Source organism: Chlorocebus sabaeus, chromosome 24 (assembly GCF_047675955.1).
Source record: "Chlorocebus sabaeus isolate Y175 chromosome 24, mChlSab1.0.hap1, whole genome shotgun sequence".
NCBI lineage: Eukaryota > Metazoa > Chordata > Mammalia > Primates > Cercopithecidae > Chlorocebus > Chlorocebus sabaeus.
In genome coordinates this window covers 45,295,425-45,312,781 of record NC_132927.1, presented here as the reverse complement: position 1 = coordinate 45,312,781, position 17,357 = coordinate 45,295,425, and the positions used below count along the sequence as shown (strand labels likewise).

General features: G+C 49.3%; 1 protein-coding gene across 4 annotated transcripts in view; it reads left to right on the top strand.

Annotated features, from left to right (window-relative positions):
- The window catches only part of ACTN1 (actinin alpha 1), a 106,256-nt gene that overhangs the window by 59,379 nt on the left and 29,520 nt on the right, over positions 1 to 17,357 (top strand). For all 4 annotated transcript variants that reach the window (XM_007987096.3, XM_007987095.3, XM_007987094.3 and 1 more), the window contains exons 3-7: positions 761 to 880; positions 9,126 to 9,212; positions 11,325 to 11,412; positions 11,959 to 12,037; positions 16,897 to 16,978. In XM_007987096.3, coding sequence (XP_007985287.1) covers positions 761 to 880; positions 9,126 to 9,212; positions 11,325 to 11,412; positions 11,959 to 12,037; positions 16,897 to 16,978 — 456 coding nt within the window. The remainder of the gene's footprint in view (positions 1 to 760; positions 881 to 9,125; positions 9,213 to 11,324; positions 11,413 to 11,958; positions 12,038 to 16,896; positions 16,979 to 17,357) is intronic.

The following is a 17,357-nucleotide window of genomic DNA, read 5'->3' as shown; positions in this document are numbered from 1 at the left end:
CTGTGTGGAGTCTGGAGATGGGGGTGGAGGGTTGACCTGGAGCTGAGCCGTGGGTGTCCATGGGAGGCAGCATAACAGGACAAGAACTGTAGTTCTCAAATGGGGATGGGCTGCTATAGGCAGCCCATTTAAATACCAGGGAAGTTCATACTTGAGTGACCTATACCCTGCTCCCAGGGCACAGGGAAGGCTAGAAAGGAGTTCAGGGCCTTTGCATGTACTATTCCTTCTGCCTTGATCGTCATTCCTTGCTTTCTTTGCCTGGCTGCAAAGACCCAGACCTTCCTGACCAATCCTCAGTTCCTCCTTCCTCTTCCTCCTCCTCTTTTGAAGAGCATGGATCTTTCTTTGTATATGTTCATTGTATATATTTATTTGTGTTTCTCTGTTTAAGGTCTGTCTCTCCTACTGGACTATAATTACATAAAGGCAAGAAACTGTTTTGTTCACCCCCCTATTCCTAGCACCCAGCCAAATCCCTGGCATGCAGTAGGGGCTCGATAAATAAATGTTGAGTGGATGCAAGCAGGTTTGGACCTGAGAAGCGGAAGAAAGAAGAGGCAGGGTAGATTCTCCCTCCATTCCCTGCCAGGGTGACATTCTCCAGCCCCTGAGCGGCGTGTGAGCACACACGCACGTGCACACATGCACACGCTCCTGCCTAGCTAAGCTGTGCCTTGGATGAGGGTGTAGTGATAGTAGCTCTGGCCCCTGGCTCATAGCATCTCACCTTCCTTTTCCTCCCTCTTGATCCAAACAGGTGAACGCTTGGCCAAGCCAGAGCGAGGCAAGATGAGGGTGCACAAGATCTCCAACGTCAACAAGGCCCTGGATTTCATAGCCAGCAAAGGCGTCAAACTGGTGTCCATCGGAGCCGAGGGTGAGTAAGGCCTGCCTCTGGTGGCCCCAAGGAGTCTGATTTTCTTTGTCCCCCCTGGTTCTCTTGGCCTTTTTTAAGCTGCCTCCTGGGCCCTGCATCACTTGGGGGCATTGGGCAGTGGGTCCCCAATACCTCCATCTGGTCGCCTGTGGGTGCTTCGTATTGCAACAGCGCTTTTCTGGTCTCAGCCCTGCTCAAAACCAAGGACTCGGCCCCCTGTTCCCATGCCTGCACCCGCTTAGCCAAGTCCTTGCTCTGCGGAGTCATGTGTATGTGGTATGCCTCCTCCCCTATCCACAGGCCTGACTGCACAGCATTGCCTGGAGCAGAGGGTTTGTGTGTGGGCTGAAAAGGGTGTGCAGATGCAGGCCGGTGGAGGCTGGAGGCTGCCCCGAGACTCCCCCAGGGCCCTGGCAAGACTGAAGTCTGTAGGAACATTTTTAATAGCATTTCCCTGCAGTGTAGCTTCCTAACTCTTTCACTTTTACTTAGAAACACTTCCCAAAAAAGCTATTACTAGGATGTCCTTAATGTTTAAAAGAAGATAGTGTAATTTCTTGTGTGCGTGGTGGTGGCTCTGAAAAATTGAGAGTTAGTCGTTTAGAGCAGGCAGAAGATATTCTATCCAGGCCCCTTCAGTCCTGTGACCGTGGATTTAGCAAGTATTTATGGGGCACCTGCTGCGTGAGGTCAGAGACCTGAAAACGAACGAATCTCACTCATTCGAGACACACCCTGGCTGTGAGAGTGGATTACTCACTCTGTGGCATATACTTAATCCTCCAACAACCCTTTGAGGTTGCTCTCATAATTAATTCTCCCAATTTTGCCATAAGAAAACAGATGCTTAAAGAGATTACATTACTTCCTTAAGGTTCTGCTGTCAATAAATGGCAAAGCCGGAACTCAAACTCAGGTCTTTGTGACACCAGAGAAATGCCCTCAGAGAGTGGCCTTTCCTTGGAGGGGACAGGGGTCTTGCTCCTGGGAGGTCCATAGGAGCAGACCTCTTCTCTGGTTGAAGCTTACAGTCCCCTCTCTTCTAGAAATGGAGGGATATTTTGTAGATACATCAAATGGAGAACTTTAACACAGGCTCAGCAAACTGCAGTGCATGGGGTCAAGTCCAGCTGACTTGGATTTTTGGAAATATTGGAACACAGCACACCCGTGTTAATGTATCATCAGTGGCTTTTGTGCTTCAATGGCAGTGTTGAGTAGTTGCTACAGAGATTGTATGGACCACAGAGCCAGAAACATTTGTTATCAGGCCCTCTACAGAAAAAATTCGCTCACCTCTGGCCTTATCTGGAATTCAGGCCAGTGCCCAAGGTGGTCACGGGAGGTGCCTTGTGGATTCCAGCATCTCCCCCACCAGCTGTGAGCTTCCCAAAGGCAGAAAGCATGGTTTCTACATCGTGTGGCCCCAGCTCCTAGCGGCATGATGCACACAGTAGGTGCTCAATAAATGTTCAAAGGATTTACATATAGCAGTATACTCTGCTTTGTGATTAGGAAGATGTTCTCTGCCTTAAAAGAACAGTTTGTTTTAGTAGGGAGCAATTCAAGACTTGGCAGAAAAAGTTATAACTAAGCAGGCGTGGGAGGCCAAAGACAGTCACCCAGGTGGTTGGTGCAGGCTCAGATGCCCCCGGGGCAGGGGAGTGTAGAGAATTTGTGAAGTGGTTCAGGGGTCAGTGGCAGGGGTGGGTAGGGGCTGTGGCGAGCTGCAGAATCATGTCCTAAGCGGGATGGGCACCTTGTGGATGTAAGAAATTGCCACTGTGTGGATCCGGTGCTGCTAGATCTTCCGGTTTTTCAAAAGAAGCCAGAAATCCAGATTTTTTGAAAAGAAAAATTTGGCAACTAAATTTTAAAAAGCAACTTGTTTTTTCTTTAAAGCCTCTTCCAAAGCGGGGGAGGAGGGCAGGGAAGCGGAAGGTGGAAGAGAGTAGCACTCACCGAATACCAGCTCTGTGTTTCTAGACAGGATGCTTTACAGGGGCCATCTCCTGCTGCCGTCACGATGGACTCGTAGGATGGGTATCACCAGCCACGTTTTACAGTTAAGGAAACTGAGGCTCAGAAAAGTTGCTAGAGTGGAAGAGTGTCGTCAGTTGAGCCCAGGCTCCGAGCCAGACTGCTTCTATGTGGCAGATCCAGGGTTAAACCCAGGGTTAGGCTCCAGAGCTGAGGCCTCCCTCTTCCTGTCGGCGCTGCCTCCCCGGGTCAGGTCCCAGGACAGAACTTTCACATGGAATTGTCTTCAGTAATGAGATGGCAGATCAAGCCTGCCCCTGCCGTGCTGGCCTCAGGGGTGAGGAGTGAGAGGAACACTGGCGTGAACTCTTATCTCACTGCTGCTGCTGTGCTGGGAAGGTGATTCACCAGGCGGCCTCGGTTTTCCCTTTTCCTTTGACACAGGCCTAGCTTCTCTCAATATTTTGAAAAGGCTCCTTTATTTTTTGTTTTTTGAGACAGGGTCTCACTTTGTCATCCAGACTAGAGTGCAATGGCGTGATCTTGGCTCACTGCAACCTCCGCCTCCCAGGCTCAAGTGATTCTTCTGCTTCAGCCTCCCAAGTAGCTGGGATTACAGGTTCGCGCCACCACGCCTGGCTAATTTTTGTATTTTTAGTACAAATGGGGTTTCATCATGTTGGCCAGGCTAGTCTTGAACTCCTGACCTCAAATGATCCACCTGCCTCAGCCTCCCAAAGTGCTGGGATTACAGGCGTGAGCCCCCATGCCCAGCCAAAAAGCCTCCTTTAAAATGAGATATTCTTTACCTTCTCCCTGCCCTGAGGAGCCAGTGTTTTCAGCTGCGGCTTCCAGGTCTGAAATCATCCGCTCCCATCAGGCTGAGCACCAGGATCATGCCACAGTGGCCGCTCTGCTAAACCAAGAAACTAGATGAGGCAGCAAATGGCATTTTGTGGACTTTTAAAAGTGAAATGGAGTTTACTGATGTAGATTATAAATAAAAGGTGATGGGCAGATCGCTTCTCCTGGAAGGGGGACGGGGGAACGTTGCAGGTTGTCCATCCTGGGCTGCTGAAGGCTGTGACTGTGGAGACCAGGCCCAGCAGGGACACCCCTCAGCCCCCCGCCAAAGTCTTTGAAGGACTATCATGCATGCAAGGACTAAGACCTCTGGCTGACTCTGAAGGGCAGAACCAGGCCCAGAATAGGTACTCTGGGGGTAGGTGGACTCTGGATAACACGCAGAGCCTTGGAAAATGGAACCGGGGCTCTGGGAGGGTCATGAGTGTCCTGTCCCTGAAGGTGTGTACATGGAGGCTGGAGACAAGGAACTTCCACACATCAGGGAGAGGTTGGAGCACATCCTTAAGGTCTCCCTTACGATACTTGGTTCTAGAATGCCTAGACTTCATGGAACTGGGACTTGGCCTGGGTGAGTGGTTGGAATGTAGTTAACCAGGGGAAGGAACTCAAAAAGGATTTTGCATTTGAAGGTCTTTGGGCAGGCAGAGCCTGAGGGTTTGGGTGCTGTGAACATGGAGGTGGTCTCAGTGAGGTAGCACATATCTTTAGGATGGAGGGGCCGTGGGTGCCATACCACAGCATTGGTCTGGGAGGTGGTGGCCCCTGGGGTTCTAGTTTCTGTCACATGGAATTTCTGCAGCATTCATTCTGCCATCTGAATACTGAACAGATGACGGTGTCTCTGGAGGGAGAAGGAGGGAGAAACAGGTTCCCAGTAAGCAGGGGATGCGAGCAGCTTCATAGCTCGCCGTAGACCAGGAAGGGCAGACGCTGTGAATCTGTCATCAAGATTTTTCCCGTGAAGCCCAGTTGTGACCTTGGAACCCTCCCTTTGTGCCCAACCTTCCAAGCAGTCCCTGTCACAAAGCTGCCTGCGAGACGGGGCATCCCTGCTGCAAACGTTGAGAAGCTGGAGGCCTGGAATACAGGACCTGCCATGCCAGGGAAGGGGAAGGAGAGTGAATGGGATGGGAGTCAGGTGGGAACTGGGGCTGGGCGTACATGGGCTGCTAATTAAGCACACCCTACTCTCTGTGTTCGTGCTTGGCGCCTGTTTTCTGGAGTGAAACTATGTCTTTGGTGTAAATGAGAATTCAGTAAGCAAAATTCTCTGGGGAGTTTCTGGGGAAGGAGAAGAGGATAAGTAGGCAAGACCCAAGAAAGAAGCCACCTGCCTCTCTCAGTCCCTCCAGGAGGGCTCCAAGATGGCAGATCCCGCAGGCACTGAGGTCAGGGCCAGCGGGAGTCCCTGCAGTTTGGCTGTGACAGAGTGGGGCAGCATGTGGGGGACCAGGGGAGGGCTAGCATTGCAGTCCCACCTCTAGGAAGGCCAAACCATGGGATTACCGTCAGAGCTTTTTTCTAGGCTTAAAAATTTTTTCCCTTATATTTTAAACACTGTTTATGAAATTTTTTACCTGCTTTTCCCGTTTCCCATGTTGAACAATTTTTCTAAGTTATTAAGCACGCATGATGCAATCATTAATGGCTGCATTCATTGTCTTTTTTGTTTTGTTTTGTTTTCGCGACGAGTCTTGCTCTGTTGCTCAGGCTGGAGTGCAGTGGCACGCTCAGCTCACTGCAACCTCCCCCTCCCGGATTCAAGCGATTCTCCTGCCTCAGCCCCATGAGTAGCTGGGATTACAGGCACGTGCCACCACATCTGCCTAATTTCTGTTTTAGTAGAGACAGGGTTTCACCATGTTGGCCAGGCTGGTCTTGAACTCCTGACCTCCAAAGTGTTGGGATTACAGGTGTGAGCCACCGCGCCTGGCCTCATCATCTGTTTGTCGTACTTCATCCCAGGCCTGGGCCCTGCCCTGGAAGGGACTGAGGCCCATTGTGTTCTCAGGGGGCCCAGGCCTGTGTTAGCTTTGCCCATTCCCCCACTTGTGGTTAGTGTTTGTTCACTCATTCATTCACTCAGCAGATGCTGATGGGGGCTTTTCCTGTGCCAGGCTTCATACTGGACTCTAAGCAATGATGCAAAGAAGGAAGTATTCTTACCCTCAAGGGGCTTACGTTCTAGAGGGGAAAGAGAGAAAATATGCACGTACACCTGTCAGATGGAGAAAACCAAAGCAAGGAGGAACTTGGGTGGTCAAGGGAGGTGTCCATGAGAAGGGGGTATGTGAGTGAAACTGGCAGGAGGCAGGGACAAGCCATGTAGGTATCTAGAGAGGGGGAGCTGCAGGGAGGCCTGAGCAGTGGAGGGGAGGGGAAGGAAGAGCAGGGGGAAGAAGGGGAACCAGAGGCCCAGGCGGCCAGACCACTAGGGCCTTGCTGGCCACTGGCTTTGACTCTCAGGGAGGGGGGAAGCTGTGGAGGTTTTAGCAGAGGGCAATATGGGGTCTGGGGATTTACTTGATCATTCTGTGTACTGTGTACATTTGCAAGGTTTCTAGTCCGGGGCTGTGATAAATACAGCCTTGCAGCAAGTGCATTCATACAGAAACCTTACTCTGCATTTCCTTTCATTGACTAGGGATAGATTCCTAGAGATAGAAGTTTACTGCCAAAAAGTTGAGCAACTTTAAGATGCATACTCCTTGTGGCCAAATTATTTCCCATATTAATTGATTAATTTCCCAGAAATTATTATTATTGTTTTTTAAACCAATTTACACTTCTAATGTGGTAGCCTTGCTGACATCAAGGCATGTGGTTTTTCAACTTTGGGTTTTTTTGGGTTTTGTTTTTGTTTTTGTTTTTAAGAGACAGGGTCTTGACTTGTCACGCAGGTTGGAGTGCAGTGGTGCTATCACAGCTCACTGCAACCTTGAGCTCCTGGGCTCAATCCCCAGTCCTCCTGCCTCAGCCTCCCAAGAAGCTAAGATTACAGGTGTGCACCACTGCACCTGGCTACTTTTTTCATTTTTTTGTAGAGACAAGGTCTCCTATGTTGCCCAGGCTGGTCTTGAACTCCTGGGCTCAAGCGATCCTCCTACCTTGGCCTCCCAAAGTGCTAGGGTTACAGGCATGAGCTACTTCACCCAGCCTAACTTTGTTTTTTAAGTTTGCTAATTTAATAGCATGGGGAGGTGATCTTATTTCTTTGATTATAAGTGAGATTGAACATTCTTATGAATTGATTATTTGTATTTCATGTTTTATGATTTTTTGTCTTTTGCTTATTTATTGAGAGTTTGGTATTTTTGTCTTTTCAATTTAGATGAACTCTTTAAACCATTAAAAATCACAAATGAAAATGCTTTTTTAAAAATATCAAAGCTTTATGAGCCGGCTCCTTTACTTTTTTATCTTATTTTTTTTGAGAGAGGGTCTTGCTTTGTTGCCAAGGATGGAGTGCAGTAGCGCGATCACAGCTCACTGCAGCCTCTGCCTTGGCTCAAGCAATCCTCCCACTTAAGTCTGAATAGCTGGGACTACAGGCACTACCATGCCTATTTAATTTTTGTATTTTTGTAGAGATGGGGTTTTGTCATGTTGCCCAGGCTGGTCTTGAATACCTGGGTTCAAGCAATCCATCTGTCTTGGCCTCCCAAAGTGTTGGGAATACAGACTTGAGCCACTGCCGAGTCTATGAGCTGATTCTTAAAGAGTAGTTCTGCCTCCCCACGATTTGGACTGCAAAATGCTGGCTGGCTGTGTTGCTTAGTAGCAAAAGGGGTTGCATGCTGCTACAGCTCTCTGTTTCTCCCCAACCCAAGTGCTTGGATGTGGGACTGTGCTCCCCTGGTGTCTGGGGCTCTGGGAGGGGCATTTTTACTTCCCTGTTTGCAAGAAGGGTTATATCCTATTCCATGTCCAAAGTGGACCCTTCTTCCTTTGCTCAGCATCCCATGAAGACTCAGTGGGTTACCTGCTCCACCCCTGGGAGGTGGCTGTGGCCAAGCACCGCTCCATGGACTACACCCTGCTGGTCATGGAGCAGCATACAGTTTTGCCCTCACTTTTGGGAAAGGGGCTAAGATGTCAGAGTATACTGTCCTTAATGGAAATCCACTCTTGTTTCAGAGGTTTGTGGGATGCAAATCTTAGTAGGGTCAGGACTTCCTAGAAATGGATCCTTCTCATGGTTCTATTGGGTCTCCCCTAAAATTAATGTTGTAGGTAGGAAAAAAATAAGATATTCTTTGGGTACCTTACTCTTAACTGAGCGTGTCTTACCATGGGCCAGATTACTATCTCCTGGTCTGGAAGCAGGTGATGAGGGGTGTGGAATGTACACTTGAGTATCACCTGTTCAACCACAAGACCATAAATGGCTCCATGTATGGGGCTCCCTAAAATAGGGCCTATTTATGTTGTATTCCCTGCCATTAGCCTGGTACAGAAAAAAAGAGAAAATCTACTTCATAGAACTTGTAGATTCTAAAACTCTAAAAGGTGCTGCTTACACTAAATATAGTGGGTTATCTGTTAGCTGTGATCTTGAAGCTGTTGTTTGATTTTTTTTTTTTAAAATCTGTTTTAATACCCAAACTAATGGCATTGTGAGGTTGAGTCAGTGGATAGTTCAAAATGGCAATTTACAAAACTTTAAGTTTGTGACTTTCTGTTGATTCCAATGGTTTTTCCACATGTGGGTGGCTATTTTGAGAGCTGTGATTGCTCAGACAGCCCCAGCTCACAGAATTGCCAGAACATTTGTGATTGTTTAGAAATCCTCTCCTCTTCTTCATCAGCTGGGGACACAGATCAGGATTTCAAATGCCCCTTTCTCTGTGGCTTTTCCTGATGTACCCACTGTCTCCAATTAGGATTGATTACACCTTTTTTTGTTACCCCAAATAGACTTCTCTTCCAGCACGTGTCACTGTTTATGCATTAATTTTAAGAAACATCCAGGCCAGACATGGTAGCTCATGCCTGTAATTCCAGCACTTGGGGAGGCTAAGGTGGAAGGATCATTTGAAGCCAGGAGTTTGAGACCAGCCTGGGCAATATCGTAAGACCCTGTCTCTACAAAAAATGAAAAAATTAGCCGGGTGTGGTGGCCTATCTGTAGTCCCAGCTACTCAGGAAGCTGAGATGGGAGGATTGCTTGAGCCCAGGATTTGGAGGCTGCAGTGAGCCATGATTGCGCCACTGCAGTCTAGCTTGGGTGACAGAGCGAAAACCCTGTCTCAAAAACAAACAAGCAGAAATCTGGTTTCCCTCTAGAAGTAGAGCTCTGGAGTCTTTGATTCCTAGTGTGGGGCATGGAGTGCTGTGGGAGTGTTAATTCTATCCCTGCCGAGGCCCTTTCTGATGCGTGGTGCTGCTGTTTCTGTAGAAATCGTGGATGGGAATGTGAAGATGACCCTGGGCATGATCTGGACCATCATCCTGCGCTTTGCCATCCAGGACATCTCTGTGGAAGGTGGGTTTCCACTTTGTTCCATCCTGCCATCACCACCCTGTCTCCCTCCCTGGGCTTAGTCTGGAGAACTCCCATACCCAGGGCAATGGACGTTCATCAGGGGCCGTGTCCTAGGCTTCTGGCTCATTTATTGGGCATCAGCCCTCTCTTCTAGTCAATGTAGAAAAAAGAACTATTTGCCATTCTGATTCTCATAAGTGTGTTGGCCCCAGGGAAACTCCCCACTTTGGGAAAGCCCAGGGCTGCCACGGGGAAGTATATTGGAAAACCCACCTGGCTCTTGGGTCACTCATCTGAAAGGGTGGGGAAATGCCACTGGGAGGAAGTGCCAGAAGGGGCGCTAACCCCGTCTTCTACTCTGCTCCCCTAGCACCCTCTAGTGACCACTTCACAGATCTACAAGGGCCGTCATGGTCTGGAGAAGTGATCTCTACATTTGGTTCCATACTCGGGCAGTTTCTGAGCTTTATGTCTGCTATGCATGTATTTATCTTGCATAATATTTGTGTATTGCTGTGCGTATGATAAAACACACATACTGAAACAAACTTTTACAAGATGAGATGGAGATAATATTTTTAAAATGTTTGTTTTAATGCCATAGACATCATAAACATTTTTAGTCAAAGGAATTTCTTAATAAAAACAACGTGGATTCAATTCAGTTGCTTTGTGATGGAGATGTTGGTTTGACACTCTGTGATACAGCAATGCAGGGGTCCAAGTTCGGTTTATGGGTACTTGGTATTTAGGGTTGAAGTGGTTGGAAAGAGGGTCATAGTAGTCACCTGGCGTGTGGTTCTTGTTAATGACAGTGGAAGTAAATCCATTTCTCAAATAGCCTTCTTGATGATTTTGATTCTTTTGGGTGGACTTCCTGTCAGCTTTGAAGTCATCATTGTGTTACTCTTATGATTTAGCTGACGAAGAGCTTAAGCTAAGTAGAAGCACTAGCTTTGCCAATTTTTAAATTGTCTGCTTTTGCTTAGGTGGTTATGGTCTTTGTAGGAACCCTTGAATGTCATTTTAAAGTCCATTTTGTGCATTGAAAATAAATGAGATCATTCATGAACCCAGTCCACGGAGTACCTTAACCTCCAATTCACAGGCATGAACACAGGAGTATATTAGTCAGTTTTCACGCTGCTGGTAAAGACATACCTGAGACTGGGTAATTTATAAAAAAAAAGAGGTGTAATGAACTCACAGTTTCACATGGCTGGGGAGGCCTCACAATCATGGCGGAAGGCAAGGAAGAGCAAAGGGACCTTTTACATGGCAGCAGGCAGAGAATGAGAGCCAAGTGAAAGGAGTTTCCCCTTAGAAAACCATCAGATCTTGTGAGACTTATTCGCTACCATGAGAACACGCCCACGACTCAATTATCTCCCACTGGGTCCCTCCACAACACATGGGAATTATGGGAGCTACAATTCAAGATGAGATTTGGGTGGGGACACAGCCAAAGCATATCGGGGGGTAGTGTGGTTTGCAGTCTTTCTTCTGTGCTGGGAGCTTCGTGAGTCCCCTCAGTTGCCTGCCTAAACTCACAGACACGTGGCTCCTTCACACACACAGGGCAGCAGTATTGATCCATAAAGTAAATATAGGGAGACCTTATTTTTTATTTTTTATTTTTTAGATTAAAAACAAAATCTGTCTAGGAGTCCTAATGCTTTCTTCTCACTCAGCTGTGTGCACCCCTCAGGCTGTGGGATCCCCTGTCTGGAGACCCCTGGATGTGTAGATTTCCCAGATCAATCAAACCTTCCTCCTCAACCTGATAGAGGTTGCTGACTTATTTTGTATCATTACCATTTCTTTGAATAAAAGGAGTAGGGGGAGATAATTCTTGAAGTTGGAAAAACTGTTATCTCAGAATTTATATGTATTAGCACAACTAGCTCTGAAAAGCTTCCCAGCTTGCTTTTTCTGTTTCTCAAATAACTTCTCAAACTTTGTCAAGGGAATAGACTTGATGGCCAGGGCTCCTCCTTTAGCCCTCTGAAGGAGGGTTGGCATCAAGGGGTCACAGTGGGGCCTCCATGAGCCGGCATCCCTTCCTCCACCGAGTCAGCCCTCTGACCTCGCTGCCTGTCCCCTTCCCCACAGAGACTTCAGCCAAGGAAGGGCTGCTCCTGTGGTGTCAAAGAAAGACGGCCCCTTACAAAAACGTCAACATCCAGAACTTCCACATAAGGTGAGTGCTAGGGGCCGAGGGGCTCTCGCAGAACCAGGCTGCCTCCCCCGGGAGCTCCCAGACCCCCTTGACTGGGTCAGTCTCAGCTTTCAAACAAAGTGGAGACTGTTGGTGGAAGAAGTAGCTTTCCTTGGGAAGGGGGTGTCACCATCCCTCTGAATCGCCCCGTCTCTCTCCCTGCAGTGTCTTAGGGCTGCTGCCTGATATAACTTTGGTTGATGCTTTTGCTACTGGGAGCGCCCCCAAGGAAATTGTCCAGGAAGTCCCAGCCCAGGGCTCTGGAACAGGGCCATAGGCCTTGGTTGGGGGTAGGGCTGGATATGGCAGGTTTATCTCAACCTGCCAACCCCGCCACAAAGTCTTGACCCCAGTGCCTGGGATTGTGGCAGGAACAAATGTCCCTTCCTGTCCTGTCTTCTAACTCCTGCCCCAGAAAGCTCTGTGTTCATCTCTCTGGAGTCCAGGAGGCCCCTGCTTTGCCCTGGTCAGTGCCCGTTTGTTCAGCCTCATTTACCAGCCTACCCCTTCTTCTCTCTCCCCGGGCAGCTGGAAGGATGGCCTTGGCTTCTGTGCCTTGATCCACCGACACCGGCCCGAGCTGATTGACTATGGGAAGCTGCGGAAGGTATGTGTGCCCACCTGACCTCCCACTTTGGGTCCCTGGCAGGTGGGGTGGGAAAAGAGCAGGACTAGGACCCTTTCTGTGACAGTTCATGGTCCAACCTGAGCGGTGTTGGCCTCTTAGAATAGCCAGACAGAGCTCCAACTGAAAGTGAAGAGAAAAACACCTTCCCTGTTAGGGCAACTTCATTAGCCTTGTGCGTGGTATGTGTGTTCTTGCACACATACACAGCCCGCCAGGAAAAATATCACAGCTATGGCAGCAGCTTTGTCAGAGGGATGGAATGGTACATGACGTTTCTACTTTCTGTTTTTCCGGGACTTGTAAAGAGGAGACACATATTCTAAGAGACAGTTCATCCCCGCCTTGTCCTTGAGTTCCTGTGCAGTCCTGGGCAGCTTATCCTATCCATGGATTTGGTTTCCTTTATTGCTGAAGTTTGGCTGGGGGATTTTCTTTTGGTTTCACTCCTGCCTTCAGCATGAAGCTGCAGTGATTTTTCTTGAGTGGATGTGTGGAGTGGGGACAGATGTGGGAGTGGGAGCTGTGTTTCTAGCCTCATGGTGGTTCTCAGTGTCTGAGCTGGTTGGATGACACTGCCCTGGACCTTGGAGAAACCTGTCCTGGACCCTCTGACCACACTCTCCAGGTTCCCTCCTGGACCCTCTGACCATACTCTGCAAGTTCCCTCTTGGTCCATCTTGGTGCCAAGAGGCCACAATGGCATGGCCATCCCGGGAAAGGCCCTTCCCAAGCCCCCAGTTGGTGACCTGGAGTTGGGGTTGGAATGTCGCCTATCTGTGCTCAAATCTCTTGGCAAGGGAGGCTTCAAGGAGTGGCTGGACTTACGTGCCTCTACTTCACCTTGACGCTGGAGAACACAGTGTTCGGTGTAGCTCTTGCCTTGCCTGGGCCTCCAGGAAGGGCGTCTTGCTTCTCAGTGGCCAAGAGAGGTCTAGTATTGCTGGGGCAGGAGCTGCTGTGCAACTTGTGGTGGTGGCAGGCCGTTGGCTGTGGGCGGGTGGATAGCAAGCTGCCGAAAAGGATCTTGAGGGAGGGAAGGAGCAGATTCCTACTTGCTTCCCTGTACTGCGCCCCGCCTCCGCCAGCCCCACATACACTGCCCCGTCACCTGAAGCTTGGGGCTGAGGCCTCTGTCCACTGGAAGGGCCCATCTGCTGAAGGAGAGGCGCCACAGCAGGGGCCAGCCCTTCCCCAGCTAACCTCCTGGGGGAAGAGGATCCTTGGCCCACCTCCTCAGCTGCTTGGCAAGGAAAAAAAAAAAAAGAGAAACTTCCTGTCCTGCTAGGAAGCTGTGTGGCCAAATCAAACGTGGCCAAGGGGGAATAGCCTAGAGGTGGCAGTTTTCTCTTTTGAAGGCATCATCACCACTTCCTATTCAGCCGATGGACTTTGGTGACAGGTGTGCACATATCTCTGTCCCTGCTTGAGTATGCTGGGGTGTCAGTGGCCAGTTCCTCCACAGCTGTTGGACATCCCCACATAAAGGGGTCTGTGCTGACCGTGGCTCTGGAGCCCCCTCCCTTACTCTGAAGGATTTGGAAGCATCAGCCATTTGGGAGGTGAAAGTCCAGGGGTTCTTTCTGATACCCAGTTAGCACCCTCCCACACACTATCCCTCTCTGTCTTTTTATTTATCTCTGCCAATTTCTCCCTGTTTTGCTGTCTCTGTCTCCCCTTCTGTTTTTTTATTTTTATTTATTTATTTATTTATTTATTTTTTGAGACAGAGTTTCACTATTGTCGCCCAGGCTGGAGTGCAATGGCGCGATCTCTACTCACTGCAACCTCTGCCTCCCGGGTTCAGGTGATTCTCCTGCTTCAGCTTCCTGAGTAGCTGGGATTACAGGCGCGTGCCACCATGCCCAGCTAATTTTGTATTTTGAATAGAGATGGGGTTTCGCCATGTTGGTCAGGCTGGTCTCGAACTCATGACCTCAGGTGATCCACCCATCTTGGCCTCCCAAAATGCTGGGATTATAGGTATGAGCCACCATGCCCAGCCTTTTTTTTTTTTTTTGAGACATAGTCTTGCTGTGTTGCCCAGGCAAGAGTGCAATGGTGCGATCTCAGCTCACTGCAACCTCTGCCTCCCAGATTCCAGCAATTCTCCTGCCTCAGCCTCCCGAGTAGCTGAGATTACAGGCACCCACCACCACGCCCGGCTAATTTTTGTATTTTTAGTAGAGACAGGGTTTCACCATGTTGGCCGGCTGGTCTCAAACTCCTCAGGTGATCTGCCTGCCTCGGGCTCCCAAAGTGTTGAGATTACAGGTGTGAGCCACCGTGCCCAGTCCCCTTCTGTTTTTTAATTGTAATTTTTTTGTAGAGATGAAGTCTCACTGTATTGCCCAGGCTGGTCTTGAACTTCTGGTCTCAGTGTGACCCTCCTGCCTCAGCCTCCCAAGTAGCTGGGATTACAGTCACAGCCACCACACCTGACTTCCACTCTTTTTTTTTTTTGAGATGGAGTCTTGCTCTGTCACCCAGGTTGGAGTGCAGTGGCGCAATCTCGGCTCACTGCAAGCTCCGCCTCACGGGTTTATGCCATTCTCCTGCCTCAGCCTCCCGAGTAGCTGGGACTACAGGCGCCCACCACCATGCTTGGCTAATTTTTTCTGTTTTTTAGTAGAGATGGGGTTTCACTGTGTTAGCCAGGATGGTCTCGATCTCCTGACGTCGTGATCCACCCTCCTCAGCCTCCCAAAGTGCTGGGATTACAGGCGTGAGCCACCGCGCCCGGCCTGCTTCCACTCTTTTTAATTCAGTATCATCATCAGTAAAATCCAGCCCAAATCCTAGCACACACAGTGAACCAGGAACACCCTTCCAGAGAACAAGGAGGTTGCAAGACCAGCTGGTGCTGAGGAATAGGGAGAGAGGGCTGAGGGGCTCCGACTGGGAAGCTCTTCCTTCCTGCAGCAGCCATGGGTGGGCATGGGGCCCTGGGGTCCCTGGGACTCACGTGGGGTGAGTGTGTGTGTACCTGGACCTGAGCACTGGCAGCTGCTGCTCAAGGCCCTGGATGGGAATGACCTTGACTACTTGTCAGTGTTCACCCTCCTGGCTGCTGTTGGAGACTTTCCCAGAAGGACCCCACCTTCTCTGTTTAGAACAATTTCCTCCTGAAAACATCCCGGATGATGTATTTATCTTTTTATTACCCTATACTTCTCCCTTTAGCAAACAGGGAAACTGAGTCCTGGGCCGACACAACAAGCTTGCTCTAGGTTAGTCTGGGGAACCAAGAATGGAGGAGAAGGGCCCAGCCAGAAACTCTTCCACTAAGGTTTTTTACCCCCTGCATTAAAAACTTATAAAACAACTTGTGGTAAAATATACAAAACAAAATTGACCACTTTAAACATTTTTAAATATACTTACTGTTCAGGGGTATTCCATATACTCACATCATTGTACAACTGTTCCCATCACCCATCTCCAGAGCTCGTCTGTACCCACTAAACGGTAACCCCCCTTTCTTTCCTGCCCCCAGCCTCTGGCTGCTACCATTCTGCTTTCTGTCTGGGAACCTCATAAAAGTGAAGTCATATAGTGTTTGTCCTTTTTTTTTTTTTTGAGGCGAGGTTTTACTCTGTTGCCCAGGCTGGAGTGCAGGGGTGCGATCTTGGCTCATTGCAACCTCTGCCTCCCGGGTTCAAGCAATTCTGCCTCAGCCTCCCGAGTAGCCGGGACGCACCACCACACCCAGCTAATTTTTCTATTTTTAGCAGGTGTTTTGTATTTAATTGCAGGTGTCTTCATGCTGGGCAGGCTAGTCGTGAACTCCTGACCTCAAACGATCCACCTGCCTCGGCCTCCCAAAGTACTGGGATTACAGGCATAAGCCAGTGCGCCCGGCCTGTGTCCTTTGTGTCTGGTTTATTTCACTTAGCATAACATTCTCAAAGTTCATCCATGTTGCAGTGTATGTCAGAATTTCCCTCCTTGCTAAGGCTGAATAATATTCCATTGTGCGTGTGCCCACGTTCTGCTTATCTGTTCATCCATCGATGGGGACTGGGGTTGCTTCTACCTCCTGGCTACTGTGAATAATGCTGCTGTGGACAATGGAGGTATAAAAATCTCTTTGAGAACCTGCTTTCAATTCTTTTGAGTATCTCCCCACAAGTGAAATTATGGGACCATGTAATCCCATGTTTAATTTTTTGAGGAGCCATCATCCTGTTCTTACAGCAGCTGTACCATTTGACATTCCACCTACGTTTATGTTGCATTCATCGCACAAGGATTACAGCTTCTCAACATCCTTGCCAATCCCTGCTAAAGTGTTCTTGAGAAAGTAGCAGAAGCCAGAAGAGTCCAAAGCTGTGGCTAAAGGAGCCTCCAAATTTCATGGAATGTGAGCACCAGAGGGGTCCTGCTCTGAATCTTGACTAGTCTAGAGTTTAGAGCTCCCTACTCCAACTCTTGAGTTATGGATGGAGAAGCTAAGGTCAGGTTATCTACCCACGAGTCCCACTGGTTGGAGGCAGAGCTGAAACCAGAAGCCAGGATGGATGGTGACTAGGCCAGTGCCCTGCTCCTAGCACACATTTCTTAGGAACTCCTTCCTACTCCCGACTCAGGCTGCAGACTACTTTGCCCCATTTCCCTGACAATCTGAAGCTTGAAGGGGGAAAGAGAATGCTTTAAACCTCCAACCAGTGAGCCCCAGTGGTGATACCAGCCTTCCACATCTGGAACTGTCCCCTGAGGATCGAGCTGGGGCTGGGAGAAAGTCGCTCTGCTCCCCAGTTTGGGTGACCACCCAATTGGGAGTAGCCAGTGACTTGCTGTGGCTCTCACTTTATCATCCCTTCCTCCTCTTCTCCCTCTAGGATGATCCACTCACAAATCTGAATACAGCTTTTGACGTGGCAGAGAAGTACCTGGACATCCCCAAGATGCTGGATGCTGAAGGTGAAAGGCGCTTTCCTTCTGTGTCTCTTGCCCATCCCCGCCGTCACTCAGCGGCTAAGAAGGGGTGGACCCCAGCACTCCAGGGCTGGACAGGAGCAGGGCCTGGTCTTCCCCAGAAGACTGCATTTGAGGAGCATGGGGATCACAGCCTCTTAGGGATTCTTCCATTGTTCCCTGAGCTTTGGAGGGAGAGGTGTTAGCTGATTCTGCAAAGGGCTTAGGGGCTGTTCTTGCATTGATTGCCTGAGGATGGTTCTCATCTTTCCCTTGGAGTCGGGGTAGCAGGTGCTGGGGTGCGGGGAAGTGTGCCCTTGTTGTCCGACACAGTTTGGGATGGGAAGTTTCTCTTGCTGAGAGGTGCACTGTCCTAACTCTCTGA